This window comes from Lutzomyia longipalpis, chromosome 2, assembly GCF_024334085.1.
Source record: "Lutzomyia longipalpis isolate SR_M1_2022 chromosome 2, ASM2433408v1".
NCBI lineage: Eukaryota > Metazoa > Arthropoda > Insecta > Diptera > Psychodidae > Lutzomyia > Lutzomyia longipalpis.
In genome coordinates this window covers 39,057,989-39,078,848 of record NC_074708.1, presented here as the reverse complement: position 1 = coordinate 39,078,848, position 20,860 = coordinate 39,057,989, and the positions used below count along the sequence as shown (strand labels likewise).

At 34.9% G+C, this 20,860-nt stretch overlaps 1 protein-coding gene across 5 annotated transcripts in view; it reads right to left on the bottom strand.

Moving 5' to 3' along the window:
* The window catches only part of LOC129791367 (out at first protein), a 59,383-nt gene extending 48,926 nt beyond the window's left edge, over positions 1–10,457 (bottom strand). For 4 of the 5 annotated variants that reach the window (XR_008750678.1, XR_008750679.1, XM_055829517.1 and 1 more), the window contains exons 1-2: positions 10,184–10,418; positions 703–816 (exon numbers count right to left, since the gene is read on the bottom strand). Coding sequence is in view for 3 of the 5 variants with exons in the window: in XM_055829517.1 (XP_055685492.1) it covers positions 703–816; positions 10,184–10,291 (222 nt within the window). In the remaining 2 variants the exon portion in view is untranslated. Of the gene's footprint in view, positions 1–702; positions 817–10,183 lie in introns of all 5 variants that reach the window. The other variant, XM_055829514.1, reaches the window with a different exon arrangement.
* Between the last annotated feature and the right edge of the window lie 10,403 nt (positions 10,458–20,860).

Here is a 20,860-nt window from a genome sequence, read left to right as displayed (position 1 = left end):
CAGAGAAAACAATTAATTCTGTCAACTTTACCCCTTTTTTCTGGTAAGGTACATGTGGAACGCTAAACTCCTCGCTTCCCTCCTTGTTCCAATTTGTGAATGAATATGTTTTCCAAAGAGGGAAACTTTTGCTAAACCAACTAAATTGTTATTCATACGGAATGATGGTGTGGGGTATGTTGGCACATAGTGAACTTTTACTCATTTTGTTCTCTTCCAACTCTTCCGACTCTTCCTCATTTCCATTTTTTAGAGTAACCTACATACATTTTTGTATTTGTATCAATTTTCATGAGAATTCAATTGAAGCAGCAATTTATCTACCAAGAAATTTAAGCCATGTGTTTTTATAGAATTTTCCTGGGGTAAGTGTTCTGGGAAAATCCTTATCTCACCCGAGAGCTTTTTTTCGTATGCTTTTCTAAGAAAATCTTGATACACATTCACTCAAAATCTTAAGAAGATAGAGATGCTTTTCATACATAGCAGAGTTGAAAGAGGATTTTGGAGATTTCTGTCCTAAAATAAATCGTTTATTGTCTTCCTTCACATAATAGTTAACACAATGTCATCTCAAGGAGGAACTCAAAGAAAATTCAAAAGAATGATTTTTTAAAAGCAATTGGAAGTCATCGCACTGATGCCAAACGATCAATTCTTTTAACTCTGCCCAAGTTAGAAAATAAAATCATTTTAACTTACGTTTCGAAAGTCAATCAGCTCTGTGATAAGAGTTCCATCAGTCCGTTGAAACTCCAAGGTAATAACATCATCACTGACATTGGAAGTTATTGTCTCTTGCACCACTTCGCCTCCCTATGGGAAAAAGGACAAGAAAAAGGACACATCATTAAGAAAATGACTCACATCACGGAATATTTCAGGCAACAGCACCATTTCGGTGCTTTCTCCCGTCATATCGCATTGAAGCAATCTTAAGTGCACGAGAGAATCGTTAATGTGTTTAAGAAGACAATTTTCCTTCCATCACTTTCCGTCTCATTTCCCAAACAATACCCTCGCCCCATTCCCTGCCGCACACCCCCCCCCTCCCCTTTGGCACCAATACCTGCCATCCCTTGAGAGCAGAGGATTATCTTGTGTTCATTGGTACAAAACTAAACAGATATAATGGACAAAAGGGGGAAGCCAATACACGCATTTATATAACCATTCACTCTCCATTGTCCCCACAGGAACATTCAGCTGCAACATTATTCATAACAAACTCAAGCATGGATTAGCTTTTGTGATAGATGAGAAGGTCTTTTCGTATCAGTTGCACAGAAGCTCATGGTGCTTTGTTAAACAAGGATGGGGTCCAAAAGGATTCACATTGCCACACGAAAGGTGGTATATTGTGTACCTATATAATATGTGTATAGTATTAGTACCACAGCAGTTTCCCCATCTGCTACGGGTTCTTCATGGTCACACACATAACCCCCTCCGGTATGTACATACATTATTTCCACTGGTGGGTACTTTTCATTACTTAAACCCCTTTAATTTTCTATAGAACCCTATAATATGCGTTATAATATATGTCAGTTAATTCATGTGAATTATTTTATTTATCTACATCCAAAGGCAATTAATTAATTTGCCAATATAATTCAATGGTTTGAGTTTTCCCCACACTCATTGACTTCCAATAACAATGCTTCATTTTCCTCAGGGCAATGCTTTCGACCCAGAAAGCAGCCACACAAATAATGCCAATTCTGTGTATTTATGAGATAGAAGGATCAGGGTACGAATGTAAATTTCATTAAGCTCCTCAGCAATACTTAATATAGATACAAACACAAAATAATAATCATATTTTCTTCTTATGTCTCCCAGAGGGACTTAAACAGTTGGGTATATAAAATAAAATTGAATACACGTACCGAGAGACAAGCTTCTCTATCAGACTTATTCAGGCATCGTGCGTCCTTTTGTATACCCAAAATCTTTAGTGACAAAGTTGCTTTTGCTATATATGTTTTATGTTTTGCTAAATAGTTCATTGACTGTGGGAGGAAAATGTGAATGGAATGGGGGTGATAATGTGGTGCAAAATGAAACCTAAGAAGTGAGAGTTTCGTTTAGTTTTGATCCATTACAGACTTTTGGGGGTGATTATGAGGAGATCTTTTGTCTTGCAATAAAGATTATGTTGCCTTAAATCTCTTTACATAAATTCTAATGATAAAAAAAATGCGGAAAATATTCGAATTAATCAAAGAACTTTCTAAAAAATGTTCGATAAAATTCTGAAAAATAAAAATCCCTGGTTACGTCCCTGATCTATGAATAAGGGGTTGAAAAATTAAATGTCCTTTCAAATGCCTCTACTGGTATGAATATCCTTAAACTATTCATGGCGAAAAATCAATCGATCTCTTTGTGCTTTAGCTGTAACCTGTAACCTCATTTTGTACCCAGAAGTGGGTAGGGCACGGAGAGCTTGAATAAGACCGCAATTTCTATTAAACAACAGAGGGTTGATTTATTAAATTAGTATTTCAGTTGAAATTGCTATTCTCCAACTATAGTAAGTAAACAAACATTTCATTCAGCACCCATGCAATATTTTCATGGTAAATCATTCCAATGTTATACATAATTCCTTTACATACGTAGGTACGTAAAACCATGCAATTAAAATCTTGTAACTTTCACGACCATTCAGGAATTTGTGGTTAGTGTCCATTAACGGAGTCTGTGGTTGGCTTTGCGAAAATGTAATCATACTTTGTGCTAAGGGAGGAGATATATGTAGGTGGGTACATCCATAACCCTCCACCCCCCCCCCATGAACCCATCTACTTTTACAACATGCTTTGGAAAATCAAAAAAAAAGAAACACATGGAAATTCACTTTACTCCCAAAGAATAATACACGTAATATGAAATGTAATTTTGAGAAAGCATAAAAAATACGACGCTACATAAATGGAACATTCATATGAGATGAAACAATTTGAGAAATTTCACTTTGAAATTGTTTGAGGGGGAAAAGCAATGCAAATAAAGCATGCAAAGGGGGAATTTCCCTCAATTTCTTGTGTTTTACCATGTGTGGAGTCCTTAAAAATAGACATACTGCATATATTTAGTCCTTGGGAGATGTAGACCGACTGAGCATAGTACATGGGGTACATGGAGTACATTAATGCGCGAGGAAAAAAGAATGTAGAATGGATAAATTTATGGGATTTACTTTAATACTTTAGCGAGATATTCACATTATGTGACATTACTGACGTAATAAAGAACTTATATTCACATGTGTTTCACCGATGTTCTCCTATTACTTCCCCAAAGTCCTCTCAAGTATCAATATTATGTATACACGAGTACCTAAACATAAGTATGTAGGTATCTAGCTTATATAGAGCATCACGCAATTTTTACGCAATAAAAATTTAATGTAGAAAGTTTTCGTCTAAAATTATGCGGTTGTCGCAACTTGAGAGCTTTTCTGCCCCCTTGTTGACCTAAAAAAAAAACACGAAAGAACGATGCTTAGGAGGGTGTATTTGACACTCTCTGGGATCTTTCGGATATACATATAGGGGTACTTTTACCCTCAACAATACCTCAAGAATATTGTTTTTCTTCCAAAGATGCCATGGGGAGAAATAACACGAACCCTGAATAGGCCTGACACGGAGGAAAATTCACGCAAAAATATGAACAATATCTTGGAATTTGTAACAAAGAAAAAGGATTCTTTTCATACAGGCTGGGAGTGGATTTTATGCAAAAAAAAAGTAAAAATAAAAAGTATATATACCTTTCCTGTATACACTTTCATCCCCCACAAATGACGGCTTTCCCATCGACTCCACACGAGGCACGTTTCCCCCTCAAACACAACCCATCACCCACCACCATCCGTATAATCCATGGAAGGGTTAATCGCTTCTCTTGATCCCCAATTTCCTGGCGATTTATATGAACACTCTTCCCCCCCCCCTCCCCCGCCGTACTAACCCATTTAGCAATTTTTGCCGAGGCGCTTTTAGAGGCGGGGAGGCATAAGCATTCTACTCCAGACACCACGAGGTGAAAAGGTTACGGCCGCAGCGAAAAAAGCGTCTAGTCATTATTTTTGCGTTATTAATATTTTTCTGCCATTGACAGCCAGTCATTTTTTTCCCATCCCCCAATACTGATGGAAAAATCCCCCATTCCCCCGAAACAACCATTCTCACCCGCATTTGGACACAATTCTTCTTCATTATGTATTTCGGTTCACGCCGTGCCGGAAAAATCATCAATTCATAGGGAAGAAAGGGGTGGTGGAGGGATTTTTCGGTGGGTCGACAAGAGAGAAGGTGGGAGAGTCATTAAGGGGAGAAATCGAAGTACCGCCATCAAAATGATATATTCAATGGTGTGGCAGAAAAGCAATTGAAACTGATTTGTTTTATAACCTTCCCTGGCCAAGGGGAAAAGGTGAACCTCATTTGTCCTTTCTCTTATTCCCCATTTCACCTTCCAAAGGGATTGTCCCTTTTTAGGATAAGTAAGGCATTTGAATGCTCTCTAAGCAATCTCTTTTTTGGAGAGAATTCGTACAAAAAAGACGATGCTAAAGGGAAAATATATGTAGTATGTTGAGAGAAAAGCCAACCCATTCACTTACGCCAATGCTGACGTCTCAAAGACAATTTTGTATGGTATTACCCACCCTTGGGACATTCTACTGTTCCATTTTGACTGAATAGACTGGCAAAATGTATACCTAATAAATAGTGAAAATATTTAAGGAAAATTGGTATGGTTTTTGTTCATTTTATCCCCATGAAAAGCTTTTCATAGGACTTGTTGAAGTTGATTATATACCTACATATATAAAATGTACATAAATACGTAATTGAAAAGCCGTTTATTTTTGCAAAGTTTTAGAACTTCAAAGAATAATTTTAAAAATCCTAAATTCAGAGTAAAGTCGAAACGTCGCTATACAAAAAATTTAAGTTATTTGCCCTTTGCAACAAAAAGAAAATCACCAGGATAATAAATCACAAAAGCTCCGAGTTGCCCTGTGAAAGCTCCACAAACAGCTGAATGCGCTGAATGTGGAAAAAATGAAGACAAAGTAAAAGATCTTGACCTTGCTTTCCTTCCGACTCATTATAAATTCATTATGCTATACATGTGCTTTATTTTCCATATAAATTAATTACATTTTATTTACAAGGACCGGAAAGCTGCTTTCACATACCTTATTTAACATTTTTGTTTTAATTCACTGAAAAATGCACGAAAAAAATCCCCAAAAGTGGTATGAAACAGTAAAAAAAAATTGTGGATGTAATAAAAAAAAATTTACTCGTAGAATTCGCAAAGGAATTAACAATGCGAGAAAATTGTTGAAAAAAGCTCAACTTGAATTTGGTGGGAAAAAAATCCCTGTTGGAGATTTCGTCTGCGTGTCCCTTTTTCATAATTCCCAAATTGAGGATTTATTTAATGAGGGACCCATCTATGGTGTATATAGCAAAATTCTTTTGCATTTTCATTTCGTTCGTCACGATGGCGAGAAACCATAAAGCCCCACAATTCAGTCATGGGAATTCCACATTAATTAGCCGGACGTGCGGCAAAGGGGGCGGAGGGGGGGGTGTGGGGAAGAAAATGGGGGGTTGTACCATTGGGGACGATAAGGACTATACTTTCATTAATTTAGCAATTCATTTTCATTTCACTTGTGTGCGCTCCTCTTTTTCCCGTCATTTGTTCCCTCAGCTGTCTCTCATGTTAACATTCTGAGTGCTTCCCACTTTCACCCTCCTCCTCCTTCCCACCCAGCACCCCCCTCTGCACAACAACTGTAGGTATATCGCAATGAACAAATATTGCACGTTGCGTGGAAAAAAAAGCCAACATCCCCCACATAGAGGTACAATTGTGAGTATACTAGAATGTTGGATGGGGTTGATTCTTGGCTTGATTCCATTCACCCCCAAAAACGGCGAAATACTCCCCTCGTTGGGATAAGAAGGGGTGACTAAATGGAAATGTTTCTTTGGTGATTGTTGGCAATAACGCTGAGAGAAAGTTTTCCCCCAACTCCCCCCAGTGTAGCTCCTTGTTGCACACAATTGTGCTCAAATTAAACATAAGAAAGAAGAAACAAACAACGACTGAAGGATAAAAATGGGTATGTAAATGCGAGGGGCTTGTCATAGTCATATCAAAGAGGAAAAAAAAGAACCCCCTACCACCGATATTTAGCGTAAACATTCCTTTTGGTTTGACTATGGGGTGAGATGGCAAAAAAACAAAAAGTTCTAAATCATGGATTAATTAAACAGTCTGAACCCCATCCCCTAAGCCGAATAAAAAGCGAAGGGAGGAAAAGCAAATTGAAAAAAAAGAGATCTGAAACACCAATGAAACGAATAAATTTCCCAACGAATTCACATTTTGAAGCCCAATCCAGTCGCGCGTATACAAAGCGCAAAAAAGCCCCCGGGAAATGGTACCCTTTCCATTTCTCTCGGAAAAATGAGGTAAAATTCGGGGAGGAGGATGGAATAAAGAGCTTTTTGTATGTATCTCCAAACAGTCATCCTCACCATTCTCCTGCCAACCAATGGTACATAGGTAGTTAACCTTTGATGGTAGACAGAATACCCCACTCCGCGTGATCTGGAACTAATCACGAAAAACACGGAAAAAATCTAACGCAAACCCCTACTGTTGGTTTTTCCCCGAATAAACGTCATAATTTCACTTTAATAGCACTTCTCTGCTATCTATTTTTTTTTACCCTCCTGACATTCACAGAACTAATTAGTGAATTTTTTTATCTGTTTCGTTGGTATGTTTTTTCCTTTTCTTTTTTTATTATTCTACAATACATATTGCGAACATAAATGTTGTTTTAATTGCCATCATTTGTGTATTTGAAGTCTGAAATAAAAATAAAAAGAATCAGCACGAAGCTTTTGTCAGTTTAGTACTTTTAATTTTTATCTCTATGCAAAAAGCATAACGCAAACTATATAGTTCGTTAACTTCTATTTATTATACGAACTAAAGATAACGACTTCGATTTTCTTTTGTGACAGAAATATTAAAACAAAAACTAATTGAGAAAATCCATAAAGAAAAATAAATTTAATAAAATAGAAAAGGTAATTTTTACTTTTGAACTCGAAACATAAAATAACGACTATTTGAATGATTTTAAACATAATTGAAACGAACAGTTTTGTCCAGACATTAATTAAAATGTTTAAAAGAAAATTGTACAAAAAGTACAAAATTGTTTGGCGCAAATTGCATTACAACAATACAAACAATGACCATGCAATTAACCACAAATTGCAAAAACATTGCCACTGAATTTGCTATAAATGATTCTCTTTTTTTGTATTTATACTTTGAATCGGGGGTTGAATTAATATGTAAATCGAGTACAGCATATTTTAAATAAAAAAAAGAACATAAAATAAATAATTTCATTAAATTTAACGGTCTGCAACTTATGTACATACATATTACAACTCTTTGCTTTCAAATAAAATTAAATAGATTATGTATATTATCACAGGGGTGTAATTAGAAATTTTTTCAAATGTGTGTTTTTCTGTTATGTGCATTAAAATTAGCATATATGTATTTATTGATTAATAAATAACTATTTACGTTTCTTTTCTAACGTTAACATTTTTTAACCCTAGGCGATTGTTTTTAACGTTTAACATTTATTTTCTAGTATTTGTTTGGTCATGTTTGGCATTCTTTTAATTGTGGATTTTTCTAACGTTTGACATTTCCTTTTCTTTAAATTTAATTTTAAATTGTAAAGCTTAATAATAATTTTATAATTTTTTACATGTATTAATTTTGACGTTCTTTTTCATGATAGACGTTTGAAAATTTCCTTTTGATTTTTTTTTAAGTTTTACCCAGAAAGAATTTCTTTTAACCTCTTAAGAAAAAAACCAGACTTGTATGACCTTTCAGAGAATTTCCCTGACTACACTAATCATCAAAATAATTTTATAAACTCTTTATGGAAGGTAAGGACTAAGAAAAATTAAATATTTCAGTTTAATACATATATAACAAGATGAAGACTACCTATAAATAGTTTTTCAATTGCCCAAGGATGCTCCACCACATGGTATTAAAATTTCAACACTAAATCTCTCCCTTATTATTAAATTTCCCCGGAAAATTCTTCAGCGCAAGAAGATGCTGAAGTAAGAATTTAAAATTCTGCGGTTTTGTGGGAACCTCCAATAAAATATAAGTCTCCCACAGTGTCTGACAGTGTTCATAAATTTCTAATCACTTTCAACCAAAAATCTCTCTTATAAATTCTTTACCTTTTAGTGGATTTGTCAATGCGAGGGAAAGTGAGATAATTCAAAGTGCTCGTTATACGAAAATATCTAACGAGATAGAGGAGGAGGAAGATGCTAATATTCTGTCACAGGGATAATGCAAATTCCTTCTCCAATGAACCACTGAGAAATGCAATTAGATTCGCATGGTTTAGCTTTAGGTATATTGGGGTTTTGTACCAAGGGGAGGAATGAGAGAAGGCCTGAGAATACTAATCAGACTGGACGTTACCGAATAACTTTCCTCCTGGCAGCTCGATCAATGCGATTTGCAAAACATTCAGTATGTGTGTGTGTGTGGCTTTTTGGGTGACTTTGGTGGAATTGGATGAACAATAACTTAGGTAAATTGTACGATAATTTGGAGAATGATCATTGTGGACATCAATGGCTAAAAGGCCTAATTAAAATGACCCATAATTTCACCTAGACCACCATTGCCGCAGCATTCAAATGAGCTAATTATTCTCAAATTGACCCTGCGGTGACAAATGGTTCAATTTTGGTCTCATTCAGCAGGTTAAACTTATTTTAGAATTAAAAAGAACCACATCCCTCTGCCCAACTGATTTATCATCCGCATTAACCACATTGGATTGTTCAATTTATTTACATTTTTTAGCTCTTTTACATGTAATACTTTCTAAGCTTTCCTCCCACGTTTATGGGAAAAAGTGCTGCACATAACAGATGATAAACTAATCAATACACAATCAAATATTTAGTTGTAGTTTGAAACTTTAGGAGTGTAAGAGTACCGGCGAAGAGTTTTGTGTGGGGTTGAAAAGGTCACAAAGGGGATGCTTTTTGCCTCCTTTTCAACCCCCTCGTGGCAGACACATGACGGTGTGGATTTCAGACGAGTTTTTACACATACACACCCCCTACAACTCTTTTCCACACTTTTCCACCCCTTCAACACCTTTAGCTTTAATGTTTAATGGCTAGAGTGGTTCCGGAAGAGAAGTTTTTCCTCTACAAAACCACCCCCATGCAGAGGAGAATTTTCGAGGTGAGAAGACCACACATTTTAGTAAATCAACACACACAACTTGTTAATAATATTGCTTCATCTACAACATACCTACAAAATGTTGTACATCCTGCATTTTATCCGAAAAGCTCATAATAAATAATTCAAACTATAGATAAATTTAATTCGCCATCCATACTAAAAACAAACTCCAAAAGCTCCTTTTTTCCGGTGAATTTTAATTTAGTCTGAACTAGAGTGGAGCACCAGTATTCCATCGGGAGTTTGTGGTAATTAAATATAATTAATTTAAATTGGTTTATTAGCAAAACAGTATCTCGGTGGGTACTCATATTACCACCCGAATTTGGTTAACATTTTGTTGTTTTATCAAGACATATTCCACATATAGTTTTGTATTTTATTATTATTAAATCCGCCCCCTTCAAAATGATTAAAACAACTATGTATATATAGTGCAAGTGTTATATATATGTGATATATATATTTCAATTTGTTACCGTGTAGTAAACAAAAGAAAAAGCTCAAAAGCTTGACACTATAGGTAATTTGTTTAAATAAAATTAATTACAAAATTTAGCATTTAATTAATTCCACGGGATGGTAGTAATTCGGAAGTAAATAACCCAAAAACATAACCAAACTTTCACCAATCGGAAGAATTTAAATTCATCACAAAGATTTTTTTGCACCACACACGACAACCCTTTGACACCCCATTAAAACGACCTATCTATAATCATCCCCAAGGAGCTTAAAGCTCTCTGCACACATAAAAAAATCATCACTAAAAATTTTTGACAGTACAATGAAATTGAGAAGGCAAATATACCTGATTTTGTACATTAATTAAAAGTTCTGCATTGCCCAGCAGGAACAATTGTAGGAAGTAGAGTAATCCAAATTTATAGTTGTGCAGGTAGTACACTTTTCGACACATTCTCACTAAGGATTATCATAAGAAAAAAGCAATTTTTATTACATTAAAAACCTTCTTTATTGACCGATTTGCCAAAAAAATTTCGTCTTCAGTGACGGCACCGTTCTCTTTGCCTTCCACAGTTCGACTGACGTTTATGATAACACAGCACCAGCGACGGAGCGGCAACTAGGGCAATCATGGTCTAAAAGACATCCCACTGCTGGCAATGCAGGAGCTCTGAGTCGACGTGGCGACGCGCACGAAAAAGGCGCCAATATGCGCGAGCGTTCGGCGAGCTTGTGGTATATCATGCACAAAAACACATCTTCAACAAAATATCATTCCACACATTTTTACACTTTCATCACACGTCCTCACACACCTTTAGCGGAGGAGGAGGAAGAAGAGGCATGAAGAGGAATAGTATTAAGACAAGATTTATGTACTTCATCCCTTTTACCAAAAAGGGAACTTTTCACGTATATATACAGTGTGCAGAAAGTCTCCCGCGTGCTATGAAATATATATTTTGTTCTCTATCTCAATACCGATGCAAAGTTCATGCGATGGCACATATTTCACATTCCCACCCTCTATCCTCACTCGCAGAAGGCATTTGCATTTCCAAAGGAATATTTCCTAATCAATATATAGTTCCTGGATCAACTTTTCGAGAGATTTAAGGTTAAAGTTTTCGGTTAATCTTCCCCATACCGTCTGGGTGGGATGATATATAGATTTTTGAGAAGAAAAGAATAAGGATTTATTTGATCACACAAAAGATTTTTCCCGCTGTGAAAGAATTTTTGCATAATAAAACATTTTATTGGATCTCCTTCAATTTTTCTTAAAAAGAATTCGTGCAGAAGGATGCTGTTAGAACCTAGTCGAGTTTTTTATATAAAAATATTTATAATCATGAATTTTTATAGATTTGATAGGAAAAGGAATTTGTTGTGATGCTTTTCCTGTCTATTTCGTAAATAAAATTTTGAGTCCCTGATTCTTGAATGATATTTTTTTTAATATTGATGATTTAGGAATAACTTAATCAATGATTTCTTAAATTGAATATTCTAAATTTTTGTATTTGAAACTTCGCTTTGGTACATATCGATCAGGCTCATCGACGAACCTGCGGGTACGGGATGACCCAAAAATCCATTCAGATTTGCTCTAAAATCAACAGGAGAGCCAGAAAATGCGAAAAACTGATTTCAGTCAAAAATATGTCTAAACTTCAAGGTAAAAATTGAAAATTCTAAATTTTTGCATTTGAAATTTCCCTTTACATCTTTGTATCTTCTGCAAAATTTCTTGCAGAACATTTCAAAAAAAAATTAACAGATCTCCATGTAAGATGATATCATTCTGATTAAACAGAACCAATATTTGCAATAATGTCTAATATATAACCTACGTCTTAATACAGTGAGAAACATTCCGCTAATACTATTTAACTGATACTGCTTGTGTACCGATGTTTAGTCAAATACAAATGAGATGTAAATATTTCGTAAGGGAAGATTGACTTAATTCACTTATTTAGAGTTGATCAATTCAATTAATTTGACTGCACCTTCCTCACACAAACGGATATACGTAGGTAGAGGTAGGTATCGTAGGTATGCAATGAAAGTGCAACCACCGAGTGACGCTCCCATCAATTGAGTTTTAAGTTTAATCTGTAAGTCTGGGTGATTTTCATTGAAGTGTTGCATTATTAATATCACGAGAGGGCAAGTGAAATTAAGGGTTGAATATCCTGCGTATTGTGTGTGGTACAAGGAGGCAATAAATAATTTCCACATAAACCTTCTCTCCTTGTCATCGTATCCACATCGATAAGGGATGGAAAATGTTGAGACTCGATGGAGCTTCGCTTTCCCATTATTGTTGGCGTTTTAGCACTTTGCGTGTTCGCAGAATTGCTAAATTGTAATTTGATAAGAAAATCATTCTGCATTAGTGATGAGGTTTTCAATGGGAGTGGGTGGGTTTTCGTGTCGTACACCATATTGTGTATTCCTACACAAGAGACGATGGGTAAGAGTGGGAAACAAATACACATTTCTGTTAATTGAATCCTGGAAAAGGCGCACACACCCCCACTATGCAGGGCTCTCAACAGGGTGCTCCAAGGAAATAAATCATGCAGAAAACACTCCTTCATCCTCTCAGGATACGCACATTTTCCAATGAAATACGAGAGAGTGAGAGAACGACAAAGTTTAATGTTGGATGTTGTATATGAGTGGAAGAGGATTCCTCTAAAGTGGAGTGATCACATGCACCAAGAATAAACCTGAGGAATATCTAAAGAGTAAACGAGAGTGGATTTTATAGCACAAAAAGTCATGAATGCAATTAAAAAGCAGCATGTCCCCAACGAAGCTTTCATTTAAGAGATGAAGAGTTTCCATCCAACGTACACAAACTCTATGAAAAGACACGGAAAATTTGCCACGGAATTCGCCACAAGTTCAAAGGGTACAACGATATACAAAAAGTGTTGGAAAACACTCCAACAAATCTCATGGTATTTTCTCCCCAAAGAACTCCCCGCTCCCAAAGACCAGGGAGTATAATTGGGATTTGTGGTGGAAATACGGAGGAGGAGGTTAAAGGTGGAAGAGCGGGGACTTATAAACTGAGTGTTTCTGAAAGATGAAGAAAGTCATTCAATAAACGTACCCCCGCGGCAGACGCTAATGAAAAACTTGCATTCAAAATTGCAATTTTCACTGGAAAAGCAACGAAGAAAAAGAAAAAAGAAATGGTCAGATTTTCTGGTTGATCTTTTCCTATGTTTCAATTCTATGTCTTGATGATTGTCCTATTTCTTTCATGATTAAAAAAATAACGAATACGTATGAAAAATGTTTTCTTGTAAAATTTCAGATGTTAAGTAACTACCAGGCGTCTCCATCTGATTTTTCTTCAGTAAAAAGCTTACTGCAAAAGCTCTTATAAGAAAATCATCTATAGATGGCTGAAAATGAAAACTTTCAAAAGTTAGGTGATTTTCTTATAAGAGCTTTTGCAGTAAGCTTTTTACTGAAAAAGAAAAAAAAAGAACCAGATGGAGACGCCTGGTTGTTACTTAACATCTGAAATTTTACGAGAAAACATATTTTTCAAACGTATTCTTCGTTATTTTTTGTTTAATCTTGAAAGAAATAGGGCAATCAACAAGACATGGAACATTGAGGATTTTCTCAAACAAATATCTCGGGTATACCATGCAAAGAAGAGAGATATGCAAAGTAAAATTCATATTTTCCCTTTATTTGACTGCTAAAACTTCAAAGAAGTCCATATACTGCATGGAAAAATAGAACTTCAATCAATAATAATTCCGGAGACATGAAATTTTGATGTGAACTTTAAACGATGTTGTAGTCAATCATCCACTTCAGTGAACTTAATGAAACCTCCAAAAGCGGAAACATTGACTTGCATATTCCATAATATGCATCCATGTATGATACTATATATGTATGTGTCAATTTTGGAATTAATCGATTACATATTGGAATATGGCACATTCCCATATATACACTGCGGGGTTTGCACCTCCCCTCCTATCATTAAGTCAAGTTTTAAGTGGAAAACTGAATGGTATACTAATAAAATTCCTCCCTCATCCCCTTCAGCGACACACAATCAATCCTCAGATTGATATTTCAGCTAATTAATCCTTCGTATAACAGAAATAACTCCATAACAGGATGTCTTTTGGAGTACATTTCCCTCGCATATAGTGATTGATGAGAGCCATTTGTCATCGTAGTACAAAAGTACAAAATTATGTACAATTGCTTGATATAGAAAGTAAATTGAATTTCCCATCGGAATGAGAGAATTTGCATGCGCAATTCCATACAAAGCTGCAAAGCAAAAGCTTCAACAACAATGTCTCTCTGCCATTATATGTAGTAGAAGAAATATTCTTGGCAAAGGATTTGAAATTGGGTCAAGGTTGTGTCACCCTTAGGCAGTTGAATTTAAATTTTTATTAGATTCAGCGAGAGAATCGTAATTTCTATTATTAAACTTTGATTGATTAGACGATGGAGACGCCTGGTTATTCTCGCATATCAATTTATTCAATTTACGATAAGAAGATCAAAGCACAAGAAAGAAATTCATTTGAGAATATTGTAGAACTGTCTAGAATTTTAGTATCAGAAAAATGAGTAATAATTCAAAATAAAACTTAAGATTGATCCAAAAGTTTCTATTTATGTTAAAAACTACATACAAATCATGATGAAAATCCTCGAACTCTTAAAGATTTTTCGGGTTTTTCCATTATTAAGAAATCAAACAGAGATTACGACACAATAAAGGGATACTTGGAATATTTGGTTTCACGGAAGAAATTTTGTACTTTAAGCTCTGAGCTTTCGGCGCTTTTGGAGCTCTTTCAAGAAGCCAAATTTTTTAAAATTTCTCTTCATAACCTGTAAGGTAATTTCTTCATCTAAAAAATAAAATAATTATGCCCAGTTTTCTTCAACGTTCCTCTTTGAACTCTGAGTTCACTGAAACTGTGAATGGAGGCGCCTAGTTACACCCGGCGTCTCCACTTGTGTGTTTAAGTCAAACAGGTATCAAGCCATTTTATTTTAAATAAACCTTAAATTCCAAAGTCTTAAAAAAAAGCCTGAAGATGTCAAAATTGAGCCAATAAGTGCTACAGAAATATGTATAAATAGGGGAGACCAGGGTTAAAAAAGTCACTTAAGGGTTTAGAAAAAGTTCAAAATATCATATTTCCCAAACAGATAAAGCGAAATGTATAGCTCATTTCTTTTGGAAATTTACTGCCCTACAACTCGTTCTCAGATCATTCTGTTCTATCTAGCTCGGAAATATGATATTTTAAGCTTTTTCCAAACCCTTAAGTGACTTTATTAGCCCCGCCCTCCCCTAAATAAATTTAAAGTCAGCTCTATCTAAATTTTTATCGACTTTTTTTTGCTTATTTATTAAGAATTCTTAATTTGAGTGTCGATGTCAGCTATACCGAAATCTTTAATCTATCACATCGTTTTAAAAACTTTTCTTTGCCCCTATGTTTTCCGTATGAATTTCATTGCATGAAAATCATGAAAATTAATAATATAAATGCGCCGTCCAATTGGAAAATCCCTTTGCGTCAATTTCCCACGGTACTTTGCAATGCCCAATGACTTTATGGTTTTATGTAGATATTTTCTGTGTGAGTGATGTGCAACGTTAAATTGCCTTTCGATTAACATGGCAATTTTCCACACCCACTATTGTACTTGGGTGCAATTGAAGCTTTCCCTCCCCGCGCACGAAACTTTCATATATGATTTGTAGCAGTCACGAAGACGGAGAGAATACTCAAAAAGGACCTCTTTAGCGTAGCTTCTTGTGCGCGATGTAATTGTAATGTGGGAATAGGGATAAGTTTGTAATTTTCTCTCTGACTTTGGAATGGTGATTGTGCAGTTGTTGAGAACGGGGGAGAGGGGGGAATTTAGAGGGGAGGAAGGTTAAATCATAATTTGCACTGTGATTCAATTTACCACCCTCACCCCCCTCCTCATCCCCCTTTGACACATACAACATCTCTATTGCAGGAAAATTCAACACGACGACCATTTGTGCTCAATCAGGGGGTTTTCAATGTTGTATTATGTATGTATGTGCCACTTCACATGAGGATATGTAATTCCAAACCACACTGTGTGGGTGTAGTGTATGTTACACTGGCCCCGTGGCAATTAATCATAATTTTAGCATACAAATGAACTGATTAAATGACCGTATGACATAATTTACGGGACATAATACCTATAATAATCAATTATTCGATTTTTTTTACCCGCGCGCGTGGGTGGAAACTGTAGTTTTAATTCAATAAATCACGATATAATCTACTATGGATTTTGCTGTGTTAAATGCAATATTTTTTTTTCTCCCACGCAGCGCATTAATCGCCCCTTTTTTATATCTCACAAATGAATGCACTAAAAGGCAGAATTTGTTTTCACTGGACCCCCATAAATGATAAAATGTTCATTTTTTCATGGAAAATCCAAATGGTTGGAGGAAATATTAAATTAACTTTGTTATTTTATAGCACAAAGCCAAACATATTATGCTATTTATTTCTCCCGAGGACGCTAATTGGTTAAAAATTGGCAAAAATTATTACTTTCAAAGGAAGGTGTGGGGAGAAGTTTTTAAAAAAAAATATATATTTTTAGGGGAAAAAGAAAATATTTGACAGATTTTTCTTTCTAAAGTTTGTTTAAGAAAAAAAAAGAATATTATACTAAAAATGTCAAACGGTAACAAGAAAACGTCAAACGTTATGAAAGGAACGTTCATTACAAAAAAATAATGAGAAAAATATTTTAATAAATAGAAGAATATTTCAAAAATAAGAAAAGTTACATCAAAAGTTGGAGAAAAAAATGTTTAACATAAAAAATGTTGAAGAGAAATGTCAAACATTTGAAAGAAAACGTCAAACGTTTAAATGTATTAGTTTGTCCAATATTTATTCGGATTTCTAACCTAACATACTTACATTAAATTTAATGAAGTTGGTCAACAGAAAATTAAAATTGGACTGAATTGAATGCAAATGTGTTTGATTAGAAATCCAAATAAAAATTGGACAAACCAATAATTACAAAAAAGATAGAAAGCAATATAAAATTATAGAAATATCAAACAATAAGAAAAAAAGCCACAAAATGTCAAACGTTAGAAAGTAAAAATCAAAGATTTCATAAAATTGAATATCATTGTGTTTAGATGTTGATGATTTGAATGCAATAGCCGTTAACCGTCCGTATACTGTGAACAAAACACTTACGCGCATTACTATTGGGGTAGCTGACCGACCCCATAGAATTTTTCGCAAAATAAGCAAATTCTTTCTTTCAAATGAGCTTTAATAGACTCCTTTTTGTCCATTTTAGAACACAAAAATAACTTTTAAATGGATTTTTTTTTGATGATTTTTGCAATGATTTTTTTGAGGTTAGAATCTTCTAGGTCTATGGCACGAGGTGACGAGGAAGGCCCAGCCTCAGATGGATCAACGGCGTGGACCAGGACGCCAAGTCAATAGGGGTGCCGAACTGGCGGACAGTGGCGCGGGATAGGGACAGATGGAGGAGGATCCTCGATCAGGCCAAGGCTGGAGACCAGCTGTAGTGCCGGTTAAGTAAGTAAGTAAGTAGAATCTTCTAGAGACAAAGAGTGACAAAGCGAAGAGAAAATGGAATAAATTTGACCGTTACACCAATTTTTGAATTCCCTCTTCTTACATTTTTGTTAATAACTTTTTTTCTGGTGATCAGATTGACTTGAAATTTTTACACAATCTTCTCAGATAACCAAGGAACTTATTTCCAGAAGCTTGGTTCTATACCTCTAAGAACTAAGGCGTAATTAATCGAAATATAACTCTGGGGTCGGTCACCTATCCCTCATAGTAAACGAAGGGTTAATATGGTTTAGTAGTCTTTAATTTAATCCTGATTCTTTCTAATCAATTTTTTAGGACTGTTTTTGAGGTAATTTTTAAAAGAAAAATCGTTTTCTCAAAACAACTCCTTGAATTGGACTTCTGGCAACAAAACTTACCTAAAAGCTCTCCCTTTATCCACCTAGATTCCCTTAAAGTTTATCCATTTTTATTCAATATTGCTCCTAAATGAAATTCTTCAGCAACAAATTGAGAATAAAGAATTCTTTGAGAAACGATTAAAATTTCCAAATTTATTTCTCTCTGATTGGAACTTTGTTATTTTGTACAAAAAGTAACTAAAAGGGCGCAGTGAAGTGTATATGCTTGCTCTTATTCAACAATTCCATCAAGTAACGTCCCAGGCGTGATAAGGAGACACACACCAAGTTCATTTTCGGGGGAGAGTTCATGGGAAATTCTCAAGCCGGAAACTCCGCTCGTGCTTTTGACACACTGCTGCTGAAAATTTCCCCATCAGCAAATGAAAAAGTTCTCCGTGAGCAGATGATGGGAGCCAAAATGTTTAGAAGTTTTTTGTACATATAGATGGGATGCTCTATGGAGCGAGAAGAAAGTGAAGTATAGTTGTGAGAAAGTCTGTACAGAGTATCCTCCTCACCATCCACCCATCACCTCATATTGGGCAGGATGGGAGAATCCTGTGTGAATTTTAGTAACCAAATGATGGTACTCAAGGGTTTCTGCATCAGTGGTGGTTCATGGAAAAGATTTACACCGGCAATTTCCTCGTAATTAATCAAAATCGAAATTCAATTAAGCTCCCCCTCCCCCCTCCCAGCCCCCGAAGGAGCGCACGTCGTTGTTCGCCAACGCGGAGTGAGCTAACGAGAGATGATGTTGGTGCTTGGTGGAAGCCATTGCAATCGCGTTCCCTCCAAAATACTTAATGATTTTCTCTCCCGCTAAAAAGGGGTTTAACTACATGTATATATGATATAGAATTTTGGCGTAGTAGTGTGTGCCTCATAGCAGCTGCCGCAGCTTTGGAGTAATTAGTCAATAATCAACGAAGCATGAAAAGCGAAGGAAAATCTGTAGGAATTTTTCCTTCGTGCCGCTCTTAAACCTCAAAAGACACGACTTGTGGGGAGAAAAAAATGGATGGATTCATTAGGAGAGACTAACGATTGCCCAAAACTGACAATACGAACCAGAATTAGGCCAAAATTGCCCACAGGTGTTTGCTGAAAATGATGAAGCACTATTTTTTTATTGTTTTGTGGGGAAAACTTGGGTTGAAAATTACTTATAAAAAGAATTATGATTTTTGTTTTTTAATAATTTAAAAATGAAGTAAAATGATGCGAAAAGGGTTAAAACAAGTTTATTTACTCGCTACAAAATGCTACAAGAAATTAGGAAAAAAGATTTCTACACTCTAAAAAAAAATTTTAGTTTTGCTACTAAATTCACCATAAAAAGTATTTTGACGGGAAATTTGTCTTTTTTTTTAACGGAAAACTAGTGATTTTCCTAAATGTTTAGTTAAATTAAACAATTCTTTCTCTGAGTTTTTTTTTACTAAATTTTTATTGATGAATATTTTCTTAGTAAAAATAACTAAATTATTTAGTTTTATAATTTATAGATATAAATTTAGTAAAATAAAACAGAATTTTAGTTTTTTTGAAAACAAATTTCTTTTAAATTGAGTAAAATAATTCATTTTCACCGTAAAATGAACGAAATTTGTATATTTTTGTCTGAAGAGTGCTTTATAATTTTTCTAAGTTCTATGTTGTCAGTCATACGACTGAAATAGCATAGTATTATGCTAATTACCAATAATATAATAAAAGAAATGGAAACCAAATGACTTCAAAAACAAATATAAATTGAATTAAATTGAGAAAAAAATATTTTCAGGATTTTTTTTAATAAGAAATTTAGTTAAAAATTACTAAAATTTTAGTAATAATGTAAAGCAAACTCATTTAGAGATTTACTAAAATATCGTTAAAAAAATTAAAATGAGTGTCCATTCCGTAAATTTTACGGGAATTTTTTTTAGTGTGTAAAAGTTTCTTAACTTTCTCAAAACTTGTTTAAAAATTATTTAAATTCTTTTTTAATAGTTTACCTTCTAATTTTTTTGAGTCTATTTCTGTCTCTTTTTTGCCCTTTTTTCCCATAGTTTTAATGCAAATAATTAACAAATTAATAGCGGAAAAAATCATGGAATATAAATCAAGAAAAAAATAAATCAAAAAGACTTCAACAAATTGGAAAATAAATTCGTTAAACTCCACAACTTTCATCGAATTAATAAAAACGTATTCTGCTGGGTAATTATCTCCGCCACGTTTCTGTCGTATTTTATGGAAGAGTTAACCTCCACCTCTCACACCAACGCGGCGCAATTAAAATTAATATCCATCGAGCATTAACAAATCCGCAATTTCCAAATTATCCGATTTTGCTGAAATTGCCAAATTATTCACTTTAATAAAATCAACATTATAGTGATGGGAAAATTAGCACAGAGGCGCGATGGAGATTTTCAGCAGCTTGCTGGACTCTCTCTCTCTCTGCTTACGGGGGATAATTAATTAACTTCATTCCCACAAATTTACTTAAAAATCCCAACGAACCACACAAACCCTCCTCCCATTAGACTTTTCAAATTTATTTCGGATTTGCACAATCATCACTCCATCGTCTCGCAATAATTCTCACAATTTTATATAATTGTTAAAGAATTAAAACGTAATTGGAGACAGACAATTTGCAGAAGTTTCCCATTGGCATACAAACTTTCTTCGGCACTTCCTTATTTTTACTCTTCTTCCCTGCCTTACACCCCTCCTGCTTCTTTTGACCAGTGTGCAGGGAAAATTTCATTATTGTTTGTACACAATAATTGGCCTCAATACAAGTTTTCCGTGTCTCTCTCGTGAAAGTAGATCCACTTGTGCTGTAAGTCGAGTTCTTGCCATTCCTTTTTGCAACAATCTCACAAACAAGAAAGTGTAATTAGAATAATTTAATTTAATTTTGCGATTTTTCCCGTAATGTCTCAAATTACCACCCACTCCCACCATCCG